Here is a 27,323-nt window from a genome sequence, read left to right as displayed (position 1 = left end):
AATATTTTTACTTAATGACAAAAAAAATTATAATATGCGACCGACCAGGAATCTATCAAACAATGCAATTAACAAAGAATTGTATTAAAAAAAGAGAATTGCTATATTTTAATTATTGTAATTCATTATAAGTCTAAATAAATCTTTAAAACATACCTTAGTTATTACATATTTATGCATTTGTAATTATAATATTTTGATTTTATATATCAAGAGTAAAACGATTTTGTTTTTTTTTTAAATCTATACTATTATTTTGTTACATATCTTCCACTATTATGACACGGGTGCAGGCTACAGCCAACTGCTAGCAAGTAATCAGGGCAATAGGAATTTAAGAGTGATTATAATAACAGTAATGAAATATCTTAAAACAAATCACCTAGAAGAAAGTTAGACATCGCCTAAGATTCAGCTAAAAATGGTGAATTCGTAAGTTTGAGAATGATCTGTGAATTGTTGTTCAATTTATATTGTACAAACTATGCTGATTACTTTACATACAATTTTACACTGACTTTTTATTAACCAAAATCTTTTGTCTACAAATAAGTCAAAAATACAATATATTTTTAATTTTATTTATATACACCACTTAGTACAGAATATTGAGATTGAGATAAGACATACCTTACCTTAATTTTATCATAAAACAACTTTTACTGAATTCTGCATCCTCAGTCACGATTGAATTATTTAATTAAATTGCATATTAAAAAGTTAAAAATACTAAAACATTGGTAATAATATTAAATATTAAAATATTAAAACAAATACTACACGCATGTGGTATAATATTTGTTAATTTACAAATTTAATGTAATGATTATTACATACAATTTTTTATTATATTTTCAATAATGAAAATTGCATATTAATATATTACATGAGTGCTACTATCTGTTGCAGTTTTTTTTTACTGTCTGCCTCAAACACTATCAAACTCTCATAAACCATCAATCAGATAGAATTTGAGGGAGAAGTCTTATAAAATTTAACACAATTTTTGTATTCTCCTAAATACTATAGATGGAGATTATAGCATTTTATACCTCCGTGAACTCTTTGTATTGTAATTAGATAATAAATTGTGCAATCCTATTTTTAATTTTTATGACTTCTTATATAAATATATTTATATTTTATATTTGATGTTTCATTTCAAAAGTGGAAATTTTAAACTACAGATTGAATACATAAATGTAAAAAATGTATGCATAAAAAATGAAACTAACCATAACATTGGATTCATATACCACAGCTGATCAGGAACCTGGCGAGGTATCTGATTAGTCCGTACTGGATGAGGAAATGGATGTTTCCGGTAACCAAAATAGTATCCTAAAAATACCAATGGTAAAGAGATACCAAACCAAAGAAGCAACAAAGACAACATTGTTGAAAACGGAACTGCTCCGCTTGAGCTTTTACCCCAAATGAAGAAATTCAAAAAGAAGCACGTACCAAATACTACAGCTGGATAAAAAATGGCAGTCTGAAAAAATTTAAACAAAAATTCATGAACTTAAAACTTTTCTAAGTTCATATATAAATTATACAATGAAAAGGAACTGAAAACACCTGCACAACATATAAAAAAAGTTAATGCTTAATAAATATTATAACCTATAAATTAAAGTATACAATAATAATATTCACATCTTTGAATGAATGCTCTCATTCCAACAAAAAATAACTCTCTCAAGCAAATATCTTTACAGTTATTACTGAACTATAAAAAAAAATACAAATATTTCAAATTGAATGTGGATAAGGCTTCAGTCTGTCTACAGTTTTACTTGATTTTTATTTAACAAAACTGGATTCAACGGTAGCAAGAACTTTACACGTAGTCCATAAATAAGCAACCAGCAATAATAACTAGACAGCTAAATGAACTTAAATTTTGTACTCCATCTCTTTTCATCAATCTATCAAATACTCACTCACAACTGGTTTACATGATACTTCATTTTACTGTTGATAAGAGAATATTATAAATTTTGAAGAATATATAACATACTTACATAAATATCAAAATTATTACTGATTAACTAAAATATTTAACTAAAAATACAATTGCAACTTGCTAAGCTACTTCAATCAAAGATTTTACAGTTGAATAAACGTAATTTATTTTTTCCTCAGAAATATACAACTCAAAAATCCAGATATATAGGTAGATACTAATAAACTACATAACTTCTTGGGGAAAAATCCAATCATCAACCTGGTAGATGATTTGAATTTTATTTTTTTACATATAATTTTTATTAAAGGTATATATATGGTAAGAGACTTATACTAGGTTAGTTAACCCTTGCAGGTGGCAGTTTTGGCAAGAAGTTCCCACCCAGCACAATGCTACTAAGTGTTTTTCTAATTCACTGTTCTTAACCTCTATATAAAATTGTTCCTCATAAAACAAATAATGTATATTTTATAAACACAAGATTTACAGCAACTATGAGATTTCAGAATGTATCTTAATTTTTTGGCCCAATTTACTTTTTTTGAAAAAAATAAACCAAAATTTTATTTTTGGATAGTTCCATACACTAGGATTTTTATAAAGACAAAATCACACATATATATTTATTGTTGTTTATTTCTAATTTTTTAGCTATTTTAAATTAAATAAATTCTGAAAAACAGATTTAATTTTGTTTCTACCAAAAATATAAGAATTTTTTTACGTTAGGTTATTGATGTTTCTGCTATAACTAAATATTTCAATATTTTATTATAATTGTTTGATGTAATTAATTAATTTTTGTATAGTCTAATTAATTTTGTACGATGTCAAACTAAACTAAACAAAGAAGAAATTAATTAGCTCTGTATAGAAAAAAAGCAATTTTATAGCTTTTTTCATAGTTACAAAAAATAGCAGAATTTTTTCCAAGACTAACTTATATACAAAAAAAAATGTTATCAATGCAAGAAGATCCTTGTTCAATTTATTTTATCTTTTAGAAGCTGGATTGAAAATTATATACAATTATTAAAAATGTGGTTAATTTAAATAACAAAACGTATTTTCAATAATTTTTTTTTATTGTTGAAAGAAGTGATTATTTTTGCAAACATACAATTTAATAATGTGTATATCTACAAAAACACAAGTTTTATTAATATGATGTAATAACTAACTCAAAAAATTAATGCTTATAAATTTTTCAAATTAAAAAGTGATTTCATTTGACAATCTATGAGTGGGAAATTATAAGATAATTGTTAATAAATAAAGAAAATATATCCAGATTACCAATCCCACAATTTTTTTAAAGAAAAACATATCAACGGACTTGAATACTTATTACTTTAAATTCACGGTAATAAGAAACTGCCAAGCAAGGAACTGAATTAAATTTCTAAAGTAACTTCTGTTTCTTAATTCTATAACATCACTGTTATTAAATATCAATCCCAAAATTAAATAAACACCTGTTTATATATCAGACAACTTCAGAATAAAAGAAAAGGTCCTACACTGGAATTTAACCAATCTATTATGTGTAAATATGTGGTGGGCTAAAAATTGATACACTTGCCAGATTATCTCAAAAATGAATGAAAGTAGAGTGAAGCATGAATTTACTCCACGTAGCTTTACTTACACAGATGCCAAGGTGTGTTTTGTTTAATGCACTTGATATATGCACAATGGAATAATGTATTTATATTATGTCAATATGATTAAAAACAGTGAGATGCAATTAAATTTTTAACTAAATTTATTATTTATACACAGACTTATTCATAACATTTTGCATTGTGAACCTAGTTTGGAAGAAAAATAAGAGCATAACAAATGTGTTACATCACTAAAAAATACAAGGTTTGAATGTCAAAACAAACCAGCTGATTACATTTATCAACTCAGTTACTAAATGATTTGTGCTCAGTAGGTACTATGAATGTTATTAAAGGAAAACAGAAATTAAAGAGTTAAAGGCAGTGAACAATTCAAAATTATTATCACTAAGAAAGGGATGAATTTCTCAATAATGAAAGAAGAGTCACAACTATTACAACTTTGAGGAAATTGATGAATATTAATACCATAAAACAATGCTTTAATAATAATAAACAGCGTTTTTTTTTTCATGTAAAACATGTAACATTTTTATAAATAATCATCTCAACTGAAAAAAGTTAAAAACAGCCTAGGAATCAAGAATCTTTTAACTGCTTTAACACAACCAATTATTTAGAGGTGTGGCATAAACCAATACACTTAGAACATGAAACAAATATAAAAACATGTTTTTTGAGTTCAGAAATTAGCAGCAATGATAATGCTGCTGCACAATAATACTGAACCAATGCCAACCTAGTAAAAATATCATCAACATTTGTAATACAATCCTGAATTAAGATCCAGTAATTTCCACCTATTGCCAATCCTCAAAAGAGATGTCAACAGTACCCATTTCATTACAAATGAAATGAAGCAATCAAAAAATGCACACATAAATAAAGAATAAGTCTGAATTATTCATTATTCATTGAGAGAGTACTAAAACTTGTCCTTTTAGAAGAAAATGAATCCAATTACATGGTAACTACATCAAATAAAGTATAGAAATTTGTAGATCTATTTGTCTATTTTCATTTACAATTTTTTATTTTTATCCATTTATACTTATAATTTATGTTATTATTATTTTCATTTTTTTATTTCATTTTATTACTTTTTTAAACTCCTCTTTTCATTTTTTATGTAAAAAGGGTTGTGCATTATAGTTCTCAGCCTAAAGAAAATATACTTATTTTGTAGCATAATTTTTTTTTTATAAGGTTTTAGTCATTATGTAGTTTTTTTTTTAAATTTTAAGGAGAAAGAAACTACTGTTAACTTATTATTAACTTCAGATTTTATGCCGCAATAGCATTGACAAGATTTTTACATTTCAGCACTGTTATATGTCATATTTACAGCATCACACAAACATTTTGATTCATAACTTATGTACATACTGGTTTAGAATAATTTAAAATCATGACATGCTTGTTATCAAGATGAAGAAGTATTTTTCTCACACACTTCTCTTCTACGTAAAATTAAGAAAAAAATCTTTACAATTTCTTTTTAAATTATCTACGGACATAATTTTTGGCTGAAGACGGACATGTAAAAGGGAGGTACATCAGTCCGATACAGCCAATTGTCCTTAGGTACCAACACTAACATTAGGTTACACTAGGGGTTGCTAGTATCAACAATTATATTTCCAAAGACAGGAATAAATACAGAACTGTACTTTTAATCAAGCGCACTATCCAATCTGACAAAATAAAATACCTGTACACTGTAAATATATTATCTATTTTTTCTCCATATGGAATGGTTAAAACAAATTATGATAATTCAAACACAGTACATAAAATAGGAGCAAAAATCATGGATCAATGAACTGTATGTGTAAGTTACACTGACATGAACAAAGTGACAGCCTGCCAACCAGCAGCAAGTTCTTGAAGCAGTGGCTCATATCTAATGTTGCCATTGCTCATCTGTAGCATGCAGGACTTCTAAATTGAGTTGGCTGCTTTAGATTTTGTCTGCTACTTCCAAAATTAAAGGGAGGTCCATAATACTGAGTGTGTGTGTGTGTGTGTGTGTGTGTGTGTGTGTGTGTATGTACATATGTGTGTGTGTTTGTGTATATATATATATATATATATATGCGAATCAAAGATAATTTATACTTTTGTCTTTGACGTAATTAGTACAGAGGGGAATATGAACAAATACAGTAACAAAAAATAATTGATTTTGCTAACACATATATAAACACCACATTAATCAATTATAGTTAATACATTAGTTTTAAGCTAATATTACTAATACGTTGCAGCTCTACTTTAACTTGTATTTTGGTACTCAACGTATTAATATAATTTAACATAACTAGGGAAAATTTTAGAATAAATATATACTAACCAGAAATGCAGCTCTCTTCCACTGTCTACCTTTAAGTGTTTTGTAGAGTCTAGCAGATATGTAACCAGCAATTAAACCCATAAAAACATACAGAAATATAGCTGCTGTCATCAAGGCTCCTCGAGATGCAGGTGACAGCATTCCCAACATGGCAAAGACTGTAAATTTTGGTTATGAATTATAAATATTTTACCTCCAAGCTGACAAATAAGAAATAAAGTGAACTTAGTCTTTATCACTACAATAATTAAGATTAATAAAAAGATTAAAAAAAAAATAGCTAAAATAAAAAAAGGATATAAAATTACAAATATTCAAACAATAATTTATAAAACAATTTAATTGAAATCTCTGAAAGAACATGATCTTTTATGGACAAACCACTCGAGAAACTATTATTACTCGAAACCAATCCAAAAGAACTGAGCAATAATAATCAATACAGAATATATCATTATTTTACTGAAATTAATTTTTTTATGATTCATATTACTTCTCTGTATTGTTAAATTATATTTCAAGTCTATTAATATAAACCACCTAGTACAGAATATTGAGGTAAGACATATTTTACCTTAATTTTATCATGAAAGTAATTTAGCGGGATCCCATTTATCATGATTGAAATGTTAAATTAAACTGTATATTAAATTTACTAAACTAATGAAAATTGTGATGCTGCTATCTCTTGCAGTTTTTATAAGACTGTCTCTCTCAAACAATGCCATTATTAGAAAAATTCAATTAGGAAGAAAAATTGTTACAAGACAAAGTCCTGATGGTAGTCTTAACATCTTTTAAAATGTAAACAATTTTGCTGTATCAGCGAGATCATCACCTAGTATACCATCAATGTTATGTCTAGTTTGAATTCTGCACAAAACAAGCAACATAAAAAAACACAAGAAAAATATAGTAAACCATTCATTACAACACTAATCCACTCCTCAGTCATGACTGAAATATCTAATTAAACAGTATATTAGAAATTAAAAATACTAAAATAATGAAAATTGTGTATTAATTTATTATATTAATGCTGCTATCTATTACAGTTTTAATAAGGCTGTCTCCCTCAAACAATGACATTCCACTTTTAGATGAGCAGTAATGCTTAAGTGAGTGTAAATGTACATTTACCTCATTTTAATTAGCTGTAGATCACTTAGCTGTAGCACTTAATAAATAATTTACTGAGTAAACATTTATTATAAATGTTTAGTGTTTTAAAACACAAAACATCTATAACAAAAAATGTATGTCCATAAACACAAAAATAAGACATTATTACTCAGTTATCCAACCAGAAATACTTTACGGATGCGAAACCATACTTGGACCGTACCAGACAAGGTTTACCGACAAACTGGAAAAGATTGAAAGACAGATTCTACGACGATGCATCGGGAAAAACATTAAAAAAGACGGGATTTGGAGAATTATTCCAAACGAAGAGATTTACAAAACGATCATCTCGATAACTAATAAATTTAGAAAGAAGAGAATTTCCTTTCTAGGACATATTTTCAGAATGGAAGAGAGCAGACTTATCAGACGGATAATCGAACTTTTCTGGAACAAGAAAAGCAGACCAAACTGGTTATACGAAGTACAGAAATACATGGAGGAATTAGACATAACCCATGAAAACATATAAACGAAAACTGGAAACTATGAGAAATTAAAAAATAAAGAAACAAGATTCCTATCAAAACCCAAGAAAACAATAAGCCGGGTGTACTCTGAACAAGAAAGAGCAAGAAGGTCTGAAACCCTTAGATATTACTAACAAAAAAGAAAAGCTGAAAAATAACACCTCAGCAAGTAAAGAAAGAACTTGCCAAAACAAAATGAAGTAAAGTGATCCATTATGTCTTAAAAGTAAAAAAAAAAAAATATATAGTACAAGGAAACACTTAAATTTATACAAATATTTTTTTTTAAATATCCAATATCCAAATTTCTTTTATCCTCTTGTTTATAATTATTAAGTTGAGAGAAATTGCATAAACTCCAAACTGGCAGTAATCTTTGTCCAATTTTTGGGACTTTTTATGGTTGCATTGCTTTTTTCTTGGAATTGCTTTAGTATTGTATTCTTTACTAAAAATTAATTAAATAAATCCATTATTTGTATGAATTATCTGGTAAAACATACAAGGTAGTATATAAAGACCTGGACTAAGCTTTTTTTATGAATAATAATAATAATGACAGTTCAACCACTTCTAATTCATGAGGATTATCTTTATTGATAGATTGTAACTAGGGTATCCATCCATACTGTTTCAGCTAGTTGCCATAACAGTATAAACAAACTACGAAAGGGAAAATACTCTGTGCAGATTCTGACAGTAAAAATACAGAATAGTAATATAGCCGAGAAGAATTAAAGTTCCTAATACGAAATGTATGAAAGTGAAGGTATGAAAGTATGCAAGTATAAGAGGGGATGCCTTAATGTGGAATAAATTTAAAAAAATCTTTCACTATCTATATAATCGCTTGCTGCAAGTAATGTTTGTATGAGTACAAACAGATATTTAAAGTTTAATTTTACATACATGCAAATATCTTAGTAGAAAAATAATACAAAGAGAAAATTTAAAGTGGTGTAGCTACTAATTATATGGGGAACTGGTAGAAGAAAATTATTTTAATTAAATTAATAATCTACTTTCACTAACTAGATGAACGCTAAGGATAACAAATTACCTAAAAAAGCAGGATCATATTCTCTGCAACTATTTTTTTAGGTAATTAAAATACATTAATAGTAAAGAAAAAAATCAGAGCATTACTCTATAACTATTCCAGTAATATGAATCATAACTCAATTTAATTCAAAGCTGTAAAAGAAAATTACTAATTTAAGAATGGTGATTAAAGAAACAACAAAGTGAAATATTTTCACACATAATTAAAGCAATTATAATAACTTAAAACATGTAGTACCATCTTACATAGTGTAATAAGTGACATGAAGAATATCTGTATTCCAGAGCCGATGATTGCAGCAAATAATCTTGGATAACGTGGAGGCCTGAAGACATCTCCATGTACCAATTTCCAACCAGATTCTTCTAGTGCTTCCTCTATACCTTCATCAGCATTATATCTAGCAATATCTCGCCTTAAAGTCCTTATTATGATCATAGTTAATATACCTAGAAACATGAGGTTCAAGTTATATTCAAGTAATTATATAAAAATCTCTTCATATGAAGCAGATTAGAAAATTGTGAATCAGCTCATCTGGTTCACATTTTGATACTTCAAAGACAAAAAAAAAAATTAAATAGCTTATTTTTATAAATTAATCTATTTACAGGATAAAAGATTTCTATCATCACATAAGCAGAATCTGAAAATGAAAATTTTTGCTCCTTTATTTTGCTAACACCCATTAATAAAAAGTTTCCAAAATTTCTAATGGAAGATCCAAAACGGAGGATTTTCTGAAATGAAAAACTTCTTTGAGAGTGAATGTATATTTTGTTCCAACAGTTCAAATTTAAAAACATTACAGCTGTTCAGAACAGATTAAGCTGTTAAGTCAGATTATATGAACAATTACAACAAAATTACCAATTAAATTGCAGATTTTAATTACATTAAACAAAATCTTCACATCTTAAACACGATCTGTTGAAGTACACAACTTGATAAAATTATGGAATTTGAACAGCTCTCTCTTCATAGAACACTAATGACCAAAACTTAGGTTGTTAAATACTTAACACTAAACTCAAAAGTTCTAGGTACACTAAACATCAAAAAAGATAAAATAAAAAAAATTAAAAAATTAATACAATGGCTTAATTCAACAGTGGATTAACTGAAGAAACTGACTGTACTAGATTTATAATAATAGTTCTGTTTCTGTTTTCAACCATAAGTACAGTAGAATTAACCTGATTTAGAGTACACCTAATACACATAATAACGATAAATACTAGTTTGTTCTAGGTAAATTTAATGTTCATTGAACAATATACGAGGGATATCTCTAAAGTAAAGACCGCTAGGAAATTTCTCTCTCCATAAGGTTGGCAAATCTGGGTCATTTATGCCCATGCTAGTAATGTACACACTGCATTGTTGTCTGTAAGTTGTCACATTGTAATATCTTTGATTACGTGTGAATTATTACGTTATAAAATGCATAGGCAAATCGATGTTGCTGCCAACTATGAAATCATGGAGTCATACATTTTTTAAACCATCAAAACGTTAAGCCGGTTGAAATTCATAGGCAGTTGGTTGCTATGTACGGTGATACTGTAATGAATGAAAGAAACATCCGAAAATGGTATGAAAAGTTTAGAATTAACATAATTAATGTGCATGATGAAGAATATTCGAGGAGGCTCTCAATAATCATGAGGACTTGTTAAAACATGTTGATGATGAAATCAGAAAAGATCATCGCTCAATGATTTCTGACCTGGCCCTTCTTTTACCTGATGTTTCAAGACCTGTTATTGGTCACACTGTTCATGACCATTTAGGCTTCAGAAAGGTTTCTGCACATTGAATGTCGCACATCGTAATGGAACATCACAAAAAAATCCAAGTGGGATCTAGTTTGGAATTTTTGATGCGCTACACAGAAAAAGGTGATAAGTTCCATAATTCAATTGTTACCAGAAACATGGACTTCCTATTACACACCAGAGAGAAAACAGCAATCACAAGAATGGCGTCATCCTCAATCATCAACCAGACCAACAAACATTAAGCCACAGCCATTTGGATGCAAACTGATGGCAATCGTCTTTTGGGATCAGTTTGGCATACTGCTGATTGATTTTAGGCCATGTGTTATGACTATAAATGCAGAAGTCTATTGCAAAACTTTATGTACGTTAAGACATGCCATTCAAAATTGGCAACGTGGGCAGCTGATCTACGGCGTCATCCTGTTGCACATAATGCACGTCCACATGTTGCAGGTCTGGCAAGTGATTTAATGAGAACATTTGGATGGGAAATTTACAACCACCCACCTTATAGTTCGGACTTACCTCCTTCTGATTACCATTTGTTTAGGAATTGAAAGAAGTTTTGAGGTAAGCAATTCGCAGGTGACAATGAACTTAAAAATTTTGTTAATCAGTGGTTAAATGGACTGGTAGCAGAGGAATAAGACAAGGGGGCATATTGAAGCAGGTGTATCGCAACAATAAATGTCTTAATTCATGTGGCAATTATATAGAGAAGTAGTATAAGGTATCTAGTCTAAGAGAAATAAGAAGTATTTATAAAGTTTTCAGAATAAATTTTTTTACAATGAAACTGTCTTTACTTTAGAGATAACCAATCGTAGTTTCAATGAGACTAAATATAATTATCAATTTTACATCATAAGCCCATGCAAATGCTAAGATTATGGACATAGAGCAATAAAATTCAATAAATACACACATACTACAAAATAAATTAATTACTTCTTTATAAATATCTTTATATACTAAACAATTTTCTAACCTGAAAGAAAAAATATGACGATCAGAGAATTGACAATTGAAAACCAATGTATCTGCACTTCATTCATTGCAAGATATATATCCCAACGAGATGCCCAACTGACTGGTGATGGAACCCATCTAACAGAGTATGTAAAATGTAACTTAACTGGACCTCCACTACCACCGACTTCCTGTGGCTTCATTTCTCCACCGCTTGGTATAATGCAATTTTCTCCATTAAATTTTAACTGTTTATAATCAATACTCAGTGGCTGTACCTCAAACCCAACAACCCTAAAAGTTTCACTGAAAACAATAAAATAAAATGAGCTAAAAACAAAAACTTTAAGACAGCATAGTTAAAAGCCTTTGGTGAAATCCATTGATTCATGAAACTATTTATTAGTTTTGCAATAGCATAAAAATTCCATAAATCTAATTCATACTTACCTAAATATAACTTGGATCTTGTCATTTGCTTAGATCATGTTTAAGTTCTATTGTTCTAATTGTGTAACATATACTTTACTCCCAGTTATCAAATCCTTAAAAAATAAAACACTTCTCAATCACCTGATAAGGATGTATAATAACAAATGGATCATAAAAGTTAACTGCACCAATTGCTAAGTGCAGTTTTTAAATGTCTGTTTTTTTTGGTTTTTTTTTGATTTCAAAAAGTGCAATTTTTTATATCACTTCAGCTTCCTTTTCTGATTGCTGCAGAAGTCTGCTGTTGGTCTTTTGAACCAGTCGGTAGTGGTGTTCTTTAGTTTGCTGTCATTTTCCAACTGCGGCAACCTGAACTACTTCTTAGAAATATGAGTAGGTGATACTCACATGGTGCAAATCGAGGTTGTAAGGTAGGTAGTCACGTTTCCCAGTCAAATCTTTCTAAATATTGAACAGTTCGAATTGACGTGTGAGGTTGAAAATCAGCTGGTACCAGTCATTTAAGATTAATAAAAGAAATGATTTAATAAGCACTGATTTTCATCAAGATTACAACTTTTAAAACTGTCCACACTACCATGTTCTTTCATCAGTTTTTTAACCCAAGAGATGAAGTGGGCAGAACAAAAAACTGAACAGATAGATACCATGTATAAATAAGTAATTTGGTAAATATTTTGTGTGTAGATAAAATTATAAAACAAACTGTGTAAATATTTTGTTCATACATGCAACTAAAATTCTGTGAATATTGCATATATTTGTGCATGCGTCTAATAAAATATGTTTTACATGCAAAGAATTGTTTTTAAATTACATATGAGGTCATTAATATTCAAAATACATATATATATAAATAAAAAGATAACATTCATTTCTGTAAAAAAAAGAAACTGGTAAAGGGTTAATCATGCAGCTTTATAACATGGTGGTAATTGTTAATCAGAACCAACCAAACAAATTTATACAGAATAAGGAATATCAAAGATTCTGAATTAAAATTTTAAATACATTACACATTATGCTTAAAACATTAATTATTTCAACCTTGCTGGAATGTTTTTCTTTAAATAGAGTAAATTTTATTGTATTGTATTTAACAATAAGATACTAAATTATAATAATGGTTTGGTGAAAAATGATGAGAAGCTAATTTATCTTAAAAAACTTTCAAATATGATCACAACTATTATATCAGCCAGAAAGTTGGTTTCATCCTCATTACTGGAATCACATGATTTGTTACCTAAGATTTTTTAAGTTTAAGTCGTAATGAGCCATATGTTATGTAACAAACACAAGTCTAAAATAAACCATACCACATGGTAAGGACAAGACTTTTTTTAAGTATTATGCAATGCTTTCTTGTATGTATGCTGATATTCTCCTTGATGGGAAGCACCACTGAAATCTGACAGAAAACAGAATGAGAACATAAGTACTAAAATAAAATATGTTGTACAAAATGCAGATTTTGGATGGTAGGTTCATTAAGAAAGAGAAGCTTCGAGGGACATTAAGAAGGAAGATGCTTAATGACATGTGTCGAGCTAAACCAACACGCTATGAGAAGTAACTTCTTTCTTCTTCTGTTTAGCACCTGGAACCAATGTAAGGTATTACTTCAGAGGATGAATGAGAATGATATGTATGAATGTAAATGAAGTTGTAGAATGAGAAGTAATTTGTCCAGCAACAGGTGAAGAAAGGATTTTATCCTTTCTGATTTTCCTATATGGTATCAGCAAGTATAAAGTAATGGATACTATATTTTTTGAAGTAATTTAAACAGCTGAAATAAATACTCTGTAAAATTTATCTATCTTATAAAACTAACATAATAATGGATATTGAATAAATTAAGGGTTTTTTTATATATAAATAAAAAAACTTACCCATTATTGTTAGAATGATGATGTAATGTTAAAGTAAGATGATTATGTATAAATGCTTTATTATCAATTGTATACCCTAACCTATAACCATGCTCAAATTGATCTTCACTTATTTTTGTTGCACAAGGTAAATTATCCACTAGTCTGAAAAAAAAATTGTATTTAACTTAAAATAACTCATTACATAATCTATGAATTAAAATATATATATATGGCTCACTTTTAAAAATATACACTAATGAAAATCCATAAAGTGCAACGGTGTTTGTTATACTGACCAACACAAAACTTTAAAGACACTTGATTGGTTTCTTAACCTGGTTTTTGTTTGCTTTTTCTTTCTTGAAAATTGATTAGGATTTTTAAGGACTAGTCTATTAAACTACATTTTGGGGGGGGGATTGGAAATGACAGGGTAATCTGTTCAAAGTGATTGCAATACATGATTTATATTAAAAGTATAACATAACTACCAAGACAAAAAAAACGCATCTTTAAAGAAATTACTAGATCATGTTTGTTATTTGTTTTGTTCATTTACACAGATTATCCTAACATGAGCAAAAATATAAGTCAGTCAAATATAAAACAGATTTCCCAACATGTAACTTGTTGGATCCCTTCTTCATAAAAAGTTTGATAACCGGTTTTGAGTCAATTGTGCATGAACTCCTCTACTTCAGTGCTGCTCTGGAATGCTACCTCCCCTCTATGGTCCAAACAAAAAGAAATTGAGGGAGATAAATTTGGACTTATGAAAAATGCCTAAATTTTTTCGGTAGATTTAATCCAGTTTATCTCAAGTGATAATGACTGTCTGAGGCCTGGCATTGTCATGAAGGAGAATCAATCTCTGATAAGCTGATGGTGCCTGTTGTTCCTATAGAGAGCTTTCACTTGTACCAGAACTGGCAATAGAACTCAGTATTCACAGTGCAATATTCATGGAGAAAATCTATAAACAATATGCCTTTCCAGTCCCAAAAGATAGTTGCAAGGATTTTTTCATCTAACAGACAAATTTTTGTCTTTAAAGGGCAAGGCTCTCCAGTTGTACACAAATCCCTACTCACCAATTTAAATGTGGGAGTATAGTGATGGACCCACGCCTCATTACATGTGATTATTCAATGCAAAGAATTATTTTCCTTTTGTCAAAATCGATTAAGAACCTTCGGCAAATTTCCTGTCACATGTGATTCTGATATCTTTCAAAAGTCTTAGAACTCACCTCACACAAACCCTGGAGAACCCAGATGCTTTAGGGTAATGAAGGCTGACACTCACTTTCGAATCAATTTTATCAACCATAAGGTGACGATCATCTTCATGAGGTCACGGATTGATAGGATGTTATCTTCTATCACACTTGTCCTTGAACAGTTATTCTGCCTCTAATTTTCTTCAGCTTCACACTTTAAATTTGTTGACCTAATCATAGACTTGGGTTCGTGATGTCTTATCCCCAAATTGAACACGCAGTCTAGTTAAACTATCAAAGGGTTTGGAACCCTCATTCATGAGAAACTTCACAATATGTTGCGCAACTGATGATAGAATTTCTTGCTTCGACATGATGCTACTGAACAGAAACAAATGCTGAGGCGGCTGGAGCATACATAAATCAGCTCCACACATCACAGTCGATATCCTTTCATACCAGCCCACTCATGTTCATACACTAACTGTAAAGTCAAGCATCTGATTTTTATTTGACTGACCTACCTACTACGCATAGTAGCTGCAATTAAACAAAAGAAAAATATACCAAAACAAATAACGAACAAAATGTTTTAAAGATTAATAAAAAAAACACCCAGCTATAAAAAGAAAAACACAATCCATTCCGCCCACCAATGGCATATGAGGACAAAGAGAAAGGAACTGGTAAGATTATACTATTACAAAAATAAACTTTAATATACAGGCTTTTTTTTTTTTGTCTTCAGTCATTTGACTGGTTTGATGCAGCTCTCCAAGATTCCCTATCTAGTGCTAGTAGTTTCATTTCAGTATACCCTCTACATCCTACATCCCCAACAATTTGTTTTACATACTCCAAACGTGGCCTGCCTACACAATTTTTCCCTTCTACCTGTCCTTCCAATATTAAAGCGACTATTCCAGGATGCCTTAGTATGTGGCCTATAAGTCTGTCTCTTCTTTTAACTATATTTTTCTAAATGCTTTTTCTTTATCAATTTGCCGCAACACCTCTTCATTTGTCACTTTATCCACCCATCTGATTTTTAACATTCTCCTATAGCACCACATTTCAAAAGCTTCTAATCTTTTCTTCTCAGATACTCCGATTGTCCAAGTTTCACTTCCATATAAAGCGACACTCCAAACATACACTTTCAAAGATCTTTTCCTGACATTTAAATTCATTTTTGATGTAAACAAATTATATTTCTTACTAAAGGCTCGTTTAGCTTGTGCTATTCGGCATTTTATATCGCTCCTGCTTCGTCCATCTTTAGTAATTTTACTTCCCAAATAACAAAATTCTTCTACCTCCATAATCTTTTCTCCTCCTATTTTCACATTCAGTGGTCCATCTTTGTTATTTCTACTACATTTCATTACTTTTGTTTTGTTCTTGTTTATTTTCATGCGATAGTTTTTGCGTAGGACTTCATCTATGCCGTTCATTGTTTCTTCTAAATCCTTTTTACTCTCGGCTAGAATTACTATATCATCAGCAAATCGTAGCATCTTTATCTTTTCACCTTGTACTGTTACTCCGAATCTAAATTGTTCTTTAACATCATTAACTGCTAGTTCCATGTAAAGATTAAAAAGTAACGGCGATAGGGAACATCCTTGTCGGACTCCCTTTCTTATTAGGGCTTCTTTCTTATGTTCTTCAGTTGTTATAGTTGCTGTTTGGTTCCTGTACATGTTAGCAATTGTTCTTCTATCTCTGTATTTGAACCCTAATTTTTTTAAAATGCTGAACATTTTATTCCAGTCTACGTTACCGAATGCCTTTTCTAGGTCTATAAACGCCAAGTATGTTGGTTTGTTTTTCTTTAATCTTCCTTCTACTATTAATCTGAGGCCTAAAATTGCTTCCCTTGTCCCTATACTTTTCCTGAAACCAAATTGGTCTTCTCCTAACACTTCTTCCACTCTCCTCTCAATTCTTCTGTATAAAATTCTAGTTAAGATTTTTGATGCATGACTAGTTAAACTAATTGTTCTATACAGGCTATCTGTATCAAATTTTTCGTTACCCAGCAAATGTGAATAATAATCAAATATAATGAGCATTCTCCTCATTTAACCCCAATCATTCTCATCATATAGAATGACAGCATTACTGTGCATAATATTGAATTATAAATAGAAGACCCTTAACTCCTCCAAAAGTCATATGCACAGATTAAGAAAGTTTAGTAACAGTCCAGTATCATTTTTTATTCAGTCATCTGGTTAAATCTGATATGTATTTGATATATGTTATTTGTTATTTCCTGATATGTATTTGAACACTTCACATGTGATTTAATGTAAAAAAAAGAAAAGAAAACCTGAAAAATTGCTAGTTATAATTGTTAAGGTACTTAAAAATTTACTGTCAAGATTTTTATACAACTATATTAACTTTAAAACATATGATACAAAAATAGTTTAATAATCATTTCCATTAATGATTACTAACCTATTCTGGCTTCCAAATATTTTAAGAAACCTGACACTTATGTATAACTCAACAATCAGCAAATTACAAACTAATTAATTAAGGAATACAATCTTGTGAAATCTGATTAAAACTATTTGTACATCATCATTTTTCTACTAAAAAAATATTTCTACCTGTTCTATTTCCTTAATCCATATTACAGCTCTTCATGACTTGACATCTCAAGAGTAAAGTTTCTATCACACTTCTACTTAGGCCATAACTTCTTACTCCTACTTAAGATGATTTAAGCTTTAGTAACTTAAGCTCAAAGCCATGTAAAATTGTGGACACAAAAGAAACAATTTAAATATTATAACAGATTGTCTGTTCTAAACATTATCTACTCATATACAGCACAATTCTTGACTCGGTAGCTTATCTTTAAAAAATAAATTGGCTTTAATTAAAAAAAACTTCCAATAAGTTTACTATTATTTAATGTAAGTAGTATATGTTGTGTGTTTACTATTACTATTACTTTTTTTTTTGTAAGTAGTAGTGAAAATGAAATTATTCTACTCATCCAATCAAACTAAACTTTTAAATTGTAATTTACCTCCCAAAAATAAGTACATTATCAGTGTATTTTACAATCTTCATCACTTTTTATAACCCTTTGTCTGTACCTGTAAAAGAATAATAATAATAACCCTAAAAGTGGCAATAGTAAATTTCTGTTCCATCAGAACTATTTATTAAACAGGTAAGAGGTTTTATTTTTAGCTCATTTGGTTACATAATATATAAGTAACATAAATATATAAATTTGGTAAAGATATATATGTAGCATTACATATCATTTTAATGGTTATTTTTTTAATTACTGTTCAATAATAACTAGATAAATGAATAACAACCTTTTAATATTATTAAAGTTGAAAGATAAAAATAAAAATATATAAAACAAAAGTTTTTCTTGAGCAAAAATTGAGAAGTTATAACAAGAAAATAAAAAAATAATAGAATATAAATTTTATAGAGCTTATTTTAAAAACTACAAAAATGTTAAAGATGTAAAACTTGAGAATTTTTGAGTAAATACAAAATAAATTTTAATCTATAATGGGAGACAAGTGCTTTTATGGCATATTAGTAGGGCAAAGACATCTTGTACTAAAATCTAAGCTTATCGTATTTATTGGTGGCATTATTCTGTTCTAAATATAAGGTTTTATAACTCATTTACTAATATTAACATATAAATGTTTATTGCTCAGTAAGTCACCTGAAATAAGTTCAGAAGTAACACCCAGTTAATATTTTGAATCATTATCAATATACCTGCTATTATCCAGAAACTATGGATTGTCAATCTCAGTAAATGATTAACTTTCATTAACAATGTTATTATTGATCTATGAAATAAAAATTCAATTTCACTTTCTTGTAAATATAACACACATTTTTATAAATAAATTTTAAATAACAACAAACAAAATTTAATATAAGCAAATACCAAGACAACTCTATACATGACATGGAGGTCAACAGCAACTCCAGTAATACTCTCAGAACATTAATATAATATAAATAGTAATATTATGTTATTATAGAATTAATATTATAGTATTACATTAAGCTATTATAATAATTATAATTATGTATAATTATATAGATTAGTAAGTATAACATTGGCACATAATAGTTTTTTTAATTGAGACTGAAAATATTATTTTTTTTAATTTACCCATTTACTTAAGAAATTCTAGGAAGATAAGTAAATGTGTTGCTTTTTCAAAAACTACATTTTAAGCCATACTATATTTGTCAAAAAAAAATCAACAATTCCCTCTTCTGGGATTACTTAAAACCTGTTTTATCGAGTCCTTTTGTTAGATTAAAGTGTCAAGATTAATAAAGGAATAAAAAAATAATTAAAAGATTAATAAGGGAATAAACAATGTTCAGCAAAAAATAAAAAATAACAATAATAATGAAAGTAATATTATAGCATTAATTATAGTAGCAGTAATATAATAACAGCAAAATTTGATGATACATACAAATGAACTGAATAGTCATGATTAATTCTATTCATTACTTTCTGCTGATCATCATATGTCCAATGAATAGGATTATCAGGTGAATGACACAATAACCGACAACTGACATCTTCTGCCATACGTACTTCATAAGGCGTATTTACAATTCTATCTCCACGCAAAACTTCACCTGCAACATGGAAAACAATAGTTAATTTTGAAAATATAAAATTTCCTATCAGCAGCAATTATAATAAAATATAAAACACACATTTTAAAAAATTCATTTATATGTTTTAGTTAATATAATAATTTAAATAATCTGATTTGAATGGGTATTTTTTTATTGTAGAAGATTATTAGGTTAAGAAGCTTCCAATAACAGAAAGCACCAGAATAAGAGGGAGAAAAAAAGATCATTACACTTGAATGAACAAAACAGTAGGTCGGCTGCTATTACTAGAGGTCAAGCCCATGGCCTGGAAGTATAAATAACGCTGAGGACCAGTGAACTTCAGTTTGGAACGCAATAAATATAAGTTCAGTGTCTGGTAAATGCAAAGAGTACTGAAAGAATTTAAAGTGTGTCACAAGTATTCCATTTTGGACAATGGTTGAAGACAAGAAGTTGTTTATAAGTAGTAGTGAAAATGACATTATTCTATTCATTCATACAATGTAGGGTAGTACTGTTACAAACAGTAAAAGGAGTAATATTTGCAGAAAGTGAATTGCATGAACTTTAGACTTTTTATTGTTATCTTGTTATTAGTGCAATATTAGTTTCTATCAGTCATTATAATGTCTTTAGTAAATTGGATTGTATTCTGGTATTTATAATTTAATTATCATTAAATCAATTTTGTCTTTTTATATGAATTATTATTTTTAGAGTAATAAATTGTATTCATAAGAAATATTTATATTTTTAGTGTCTCAATACCCTTGATGTACTGCAAACATGCGATATTGTATTGGTAAGAATTTTTGTGTATGTTACCACACATACCGTTATCAAACCACAAATATGCAGCAATATTGTAAACAAACATGAATATATTAGCTACATAAATTAAATATGCTGAATCTATAATAAACACCATCAACCAAATAATTCATAAACAGCAATGTTAAATAACATCATTCCTAATAATCATCTACATATAAAAATCTTTCAATTAAACCAATATACCTTTAAACATAGATTAAAATAAATTTATGTATATTTACATGAAAGTGAATTACCAATGTTCACTTAAAACTCAACATCCAGTGGGCTGATTGAATGATTCTTGCACATTTATTATACTGCGGGAATGGTTTTAGGTGTAAATTTATCTACAACATTCTTACCTAAAGCAGAGATTAATATATATTGCACCATTACTTTTCATATATTAATAATCTGGGTTAATGACTAAATCACATTTTATAAGAGATACATTGTTTCTATAGAAAAATTTAGAAAACTAATTGAATTTTACTTTTGTTTCATTAATTAACATTGAGTAAATATTTCTTGATACATTAGTTACTGGAAATTTTTACTGTACTATGACTTTCATAAGTATGTGAGATGCATAATTTTACACAGGTACCTCTATCTAAATATGTATAATTAAAGTTAGGTTTGCAATATTGAAAAATATAAGTTCCATACAGAACTAAAGCAAAAGGGTTCTTGCTTCAATATTTTTATTACATTTTGTGCCCATTATCACGATTTATGTCTATATCATACTACTTTATTACGTATGAACAATATAATCTGTCTTGATGGATGAACTTATGATAACCAGGCAGCTATTTATACAATTAAAATCTTGCAATGTCAGCTACTTAAGATATTTATTTCAGTGATGAACTGTCACCCTCCCTCCACCAATGCTATAAAGCTAAAACAATAAATTAAACCCACACCTCTCTTGAAAATTTTTTAATTTGCATGTACGGTGTGTTTTAACAAAAAAGCAATTAAAATTAAACAAACACAATTATAAAATGTTGAAAAAACATTTTAAATATTCCAAACATGGGTCCTTCATCCATTCTGATCTAATTTTTGAAGTAAAATTTAAAACAATTTTTGTATGACTTTTTTGTAATTTTAACTTAGGGTTCACTTCTGGATATAAGATATGGTACCTGGAGAAATAAGTTTACAATAATAACATGTGTCACAAGAAGTTGTAAATAAGATAGTAAACTGTATTCCTGCATCTCAGGGAGCAGCAACCTGGAAACTGAAAGGTAGAAAGAATGAATAAACTCTTAACAATTGAAGCTACACTTAATAAACTGATTACTGTAAAAAACAAACGTTAAAAAATATACGTGCAGTTTCAATTTATTCCATGGTAACATAATAATGGCTAAAGACCATTCAAAAACAAAAGTGAATAGGTAAAAGTTGTTAAGTACTTCTTAAATAAGGGTGGAGCAGAGGAAATACATGATTTTTAAAAACTAGTACTCAGCGGCGAGTGGTATTGACCTTCAGCAACCTCTGGCGAACAGCTCAGACTACAAAGTTTCAGTCGCTACGAAGCATTGGAGCGTAGAACATAATGTGTTTGCTGTCGAGCAGTTATTTTTAGAAACATTGATTCTGTGGTCACGGTTTAACGTCTTTTCCATCAAAATTTTAATGTCGAACATTGAGGTGAGTTCCAGATCGAAACACCATATTCTGATGGGTTGAGGAGTTTAAAAGTACTGGATCTGTGATAAAGAAAAAACCACCTGACCTTTCCCATTGTTCGAACTCTGGAAAATATAAACAGAGTGAAAAGGGCAGTTCCTACTAGTTTGAAATGATCTGCTAGGAGACAGGTTATAGCACTGGGTGTCAGCATCATTCGCTTTATCACATCTTACACAGAGATCTCAAATTTCACCCATACAAAGTAATGATTGTCCAGCAGCTAACTGAAAGGGACTTTGTGCAACACAATGAATTTTGTGGCATAATGAACGCCATTCTTACGGAAGATGCAAATACCCTAATAATGATGAGTGATGAAGCCCATTTCCATCTACATGACTACATTAATGTACAGAACTGTCAGTACTAGGTGTCGGAGGACCCACATGAACTAAACCAAAAACCTCTCCACAGCTCAAAAGTAACAATGTGCTGCAGTGTAGGGATTGTTGGTCTTTACTTTTTGAGGGGGAACTGCAGTTACAGTGACATCAGCACACTATATTGACATTTTAAACAACATCCTTGTCCAGAACTGGAAAGGCATCGAGTGAATATAAGAGAAATGTGGTTCCAACAGGATGGTGCCACAGCTCACACAGTGAGCGTATCAGTTGAAGTGGTTCAACAAATGTTTCCTGGACATATCATTTCACAATTTGGCAATGTTTTTTTGGTCCCCACACTCTCCCAATATATCGAATTAACTTCTTTTTGTGGGGCTACCTGAAATCAAGGGTTCACATGAACAAGCCACACACAATCAAAGACCTGAAAATTTCCAATCGTCAAGAAATTGAAGCTGTGTCGAATGAAATGTTGAAGAAAACCATGCAGGGTTTTGAGGAGAGGCTCTGAATTTACAACCAGCAAGAAGGACTTCTTACTGATATTATTTTCCAAGCTTAATTAAGGAATGTTGATTTAAAAAATGCAATAAAAATATCAATATTTAATGTTAAACTTTTTATTCTATAATTAAAACAATCAAAGTTATTCAGTAGTAAAAAACATGTGTTTCCACTGCTGCACCCTTACAATAATATTACAAAATTTTACACACTCTCTGACAAGCATATATTTCCATAATCATACCAACCAGTCCTCGGGTGGTGCTATAAAAAAGAATCTTTATAACTAGATTACAATAGCATAATGTATTTAAATCCCATTGAAAGTAACTACACTTTTACATAAATCCTGGAGCATTAAACGCAGCTGAATAATAACAGAATTAACCACAACCCCACCAAGACCATCATGATAAAACTGGTATAAAAAACCTAACAACATATTCATTACAGTATGTTAACAAATAACATAAAACAATACACATTAACTATATAAAATTAATTGCTAGTTGTGTCTTAATAGTTTACAGTTAACCAAATACTTGTATCGCACTATCAATTGTGACAACAGTACAGTGTTTCATAAAAAAATGGTTATGTTTAAACTGTTGTATTTCTAAAAAAAAAGTTGCAAACTGTGGTTTTTTTTAAAAAAAATTAACTGAACATTTTTATAAAAAAGTAACTAAATGGCCATTGAAATTTTATATCTAGAATTTCAGTAAAATATAATAAAATCAAATTACCAAAGAATACAGCCATGTCAGTGGCAGTCAAGAAACAACAAAAAAAAAAAACCAGCTAGCAATGTATAAACATACTTCTTATGACTAAGATCAGTATTATATGATGTGAAACTAATATAACAGTTTAATATTCGTAATTTCATATATTATTTTATTTTAATTCATAAATTATATATTACTTTTCATTAATTTTAAAATCGTTTTAATTATATTTTCATCTTTTAATTATTATATTTCATTAATTTTTAGTTTTTAAACAATTTTTTTTAACCTTTCAAATGCACTGGTTTTGTTCTTTGATGTTGGCAACATAAATGCCATCTGTTAGAGAAGATGTGTCATTTTAATTACAAAATTCAACTGTAAAGATTTCTTAATAATAAACTAAACCTGTCTTATCTCAAGCATGTAACATTTGAACTGAACTTTTTTATTTAAACAGATCTCTTGTACTCAATATCAATAATTTAGTAAAAATTCTCTTTTTATCTTAATTTTACACCAAAACATAATCCACAGTTTGGACCCTTACACAAATATCATTTTTTTGTAGTAAAATTTTGAGTATTAAGCCAAACTGTGTTCGGTAGTAGTCAGCTACGTAGTATAAAGAAATGAAATTAAGAAAAATCCAAATTTTACTTTTTTTGTTTCATAACAACAGAACAATTGGAGATATTGTGGGATGGAATTGTCTAGTAGCATAGCTTTTCTTCTGTTCTGAAGATAAAAGCCCATCCCAGGTAAGCCAACTTGGAGATTTTGGGAATTCCCAATGTTTTCTTTAGCTCTTGAAGGTGTCAACTCTCTGATACCAAGTGTGAAATTTCGAGGATGCCTAGAAGTGCCTTGTTCATTCATTTTTTTGTTACAGATTTTCCGTTCAATTTCATTTTCTCCCAGAATTCATATTATGGAAAATTAATAGCCATCAAATCTTATGGAACTTACCTAAATTTTCAGATTTATAAATTGTCCTATTTTTCGGCCGACAAAAAGGAAGGGAATAGTACTCATATGGAAGTTGTGTACGTGTACTTGTCATTTTCACAGCCTTTACTTCAATCGGTGCTCCTTCTTTGAATTCTACTGGTGCTACACCAGGAATATAAAATGCTTCTGATGCTTCATTCCAAAGTAACAGGCCAAACAATACATGAACCAAAACCTGAAATTTTATAAACTTGTTATTTTCATTATATTTTAATTTACAATAAATAAATCAGCATTAAGATATCAATTTTATGAAAAATAAAAACACTTATTAAAAAATTTAAAACAAAAAACTTACAGTAACACTGATCTTAAAATGTTTCTAAAAACGTCTCTAATGTTCAAGTATTATTACTGATTACTAGTATGAAAAGTTCAGTTTACTTTCTAATTCATTTCAGCTCTGCAGTGATTAAGAAGTTCTGAAAAAACATCCTTCTTTTAAACACACCTAAAGAAAATATTTACAACGACAGCAGCAGAAAACTTTTCACTGTATACCATTAAAGCAAGAATCAAGTGACCAAATAACGTTTTGAGAAGAAAATAAGGTATTTCTGAATAGGTCTACAAATAAGTAAAATTCAGAAATAGCCCAATACTTTCTTGCAGTAAATTTTGTGATAATATCCTGTAGCAAACAAACATTTCTAAGGGCATACCATTAAAGTTAAGGTTAAAAGAAAATCTGAACAAATGTCCTGCAAAATAACACTGTTTGACTCTGCTGCCAACATTTCTAAAAAAATTGCAATCATAATGTTGCCTACTTTTTAAGAAGTAGGCAACATTATGCTACTTTAGTAGCACATTAAAACGTATTTATTCATTTTTTATTTATTTAATAATTTGTTAAATAAACAATATAATTAGAGATTGAGTTTGATATAATAACAAAATAAAATTTGCTTTGCTGCAACTGTAACTAAATTATAATTACAATAAAAGAAATAATACAAAAAATAGAAATGTCAAAAACGGAGTACCACTTTTAAAGATTACAAAAAAGGTAATTATTTAAAATTCTTCTTTTCAACTCAGGTCAACTATAGCAGTCTACCTTTTAGTCTTTATTAAAAAATTAATAAATACAGTTTTATTTTGATTGATATGTTTTTTAAGTCCATATTAATCATTTAAAATACACACACATGAAATAATGAGGTCTTAAAATGTTAAACCCATCCAATAGAACAGGTCAGTTTCCAGGTAATACCAATAAAAAATCTGTTTGTGGTACTAATATTGAAACAGACATACAAGGATGTGCATAAAAGAAAATTACATTAAATAATTGAGATTTTTAATTGTTTTTAAGAGAATCTCTATTCTATACAAAACTTGACGTCTCTCACATCTTTTAGAACAATCAGCTACCAATAAATTCTATCACAAAAATATGTACTATTTTTTAATTACAGTTTTTATTTCCTATTCTTTAGTTTTTATGGTTTATCTGATATAACGCAGGCCTACCCATGCCCAAATTATAAATAATATTTAAAATCGTTTAAAATTTTTAATCAAAATTTATTTTGCAAAGATAAATTCTGTTGGCACCAAAGCTAATCTTGGTCAATTTTAATTAATAAGCCATGAATTTTGAAGTTCAATTGCACTAAACAATATTACGCAGAGCCTGATCAACTAATAAACTCATTAAAAGTAAATTTTTTGAGAATCTACTGCTACCCATATTCCATACATTATACCAACAATTCACAGTAAACCTAAAAGATATAATATTTAAAGTGGGTTATTTGAATTTCTAACCTAACAATATAATTAGGGATTCAAATCAAGAAAAGAAGAATTAAAATATTCTAATTATACAATTCTGTCTGAATGCATAGCACCTAATACAGTAATTTAATAATACAATTGCTTAAAGAAATATTTCTATAATTATCTGGTATCTGAAGTTTACTCTTTTTGATAAATCAAAAACGTTTCAGATATGACTGCTTTTAGAATGGATTCAATACTAAGAATAGTAATACATTCAATTAAAATTAACACTTTGGGATTTCAGTTTACATAGAAATTATTAATCAAACAAGCTGGCCTTACAACTTTGCAAGATTTACACTTGTTAATGGTAGAAAGAACTTCATTAAATGCAAAGAAACATCAAAATAAGTATGAATATCCAAAATCAAAATGTCACTCACGAATGACATGTTTAGTGGCATAGTTCATCAGAATATCTTTAAATGTTTAACATTATAAAATTTAAGTAAATGTAAAAATAATTATTTTCCAGTTTTATGAATGATTTTTAAATTGTTTTTGCCACAAAAAAATTTGTAAACAGTAACTAATCACAACCTGACTTCTTGTAAGCCCTATACAATATATTATTCTCATCAAATTCTTTGCACTTCTACACTTAGCAGACAACCATGGTTGGTTAAACATTTAATATTTGACATTAAACCACTTGTGTACCTTAATGATTTATAATTGTACACCAAATTTGATACTAATGACAAGAAATATAATTAATTTATTAACTCTCTTCAACTCTTATTATAATCTAAATAATCCAGAAGGTTTTAATTAAGTAAATGCTTATTTACACGATCCC

At 28.9% G+C, this 27,323-nt stretch overlaps 1 protein-coding gene across 1 annotated transcript in view; it reads right to left on the bottom strand.

Annotated features, from left to right (window-relative positions):
- TM9SF4 (transmembrane 9 superfamily protein member 4) overlaps nucleotides 1-27,323 on the bottom strand; it is a 49,369-nt gene that overhangs the window by 19,634 nt on the left and 2,412 nt on the right. Inside the window, exons 2-8 of the mRNA XM_075355180.1 lie at nucleotides 24,695-24,911; nucleotides 19,464-19,632; nucleotides 13,770-13,913; nucleotides 11,441-11,727; nucleotides 8,914-9,117; nucleotides 5,951-6,108; nucleotides 1,236-1,495 (exon numbers count right to left, since the gene is read on the bottom strand). Coding sequence (XP_075211295.1) covers nucleotides 1,236-1,495; nucleotides 5,951-6,108; nucleotides 8,914-9,117; nucleotides 11,441-11,727; nucleotides 13,770-13,913; nucleotides 19,464-19,632; nucleotides 24,695-24,911 — 1,439 coding nt within the window. The remainder of the gene's footprint in view (nucleotides 1-1,235; nucleotides 1,496-5,950; nucleotides 6,109-8,913; nucleotides 9,118-11,440; nucleotides 11,728-13,769; nucleotides 13,914-19,463; nucleotides 19,633-24,694; nucleotides 24,912-27,323) is intronic.

Source organism: Lycorma delicatula, chromosome 2 (genome assembly GCF_047948215.1).
Source record: "Lycorma delicatula isolate Av1 chromosome 2, ASM4794821v1, whole genome shotgun sequence".
In the NCBI taxonomy this organism is placed as follows: domain Eukaryota; kingdom Metazoa; phylum Arthropoda; class Insecta; order Hemiptera; family Fulgoridae; genus Lycorma; species Lycorma delicatula.
The sequence above is the reverse complement of the archived record's forward strand: the minus strand, read 5'-3'. Positions and strand labels throughout refer to the sequence as shown.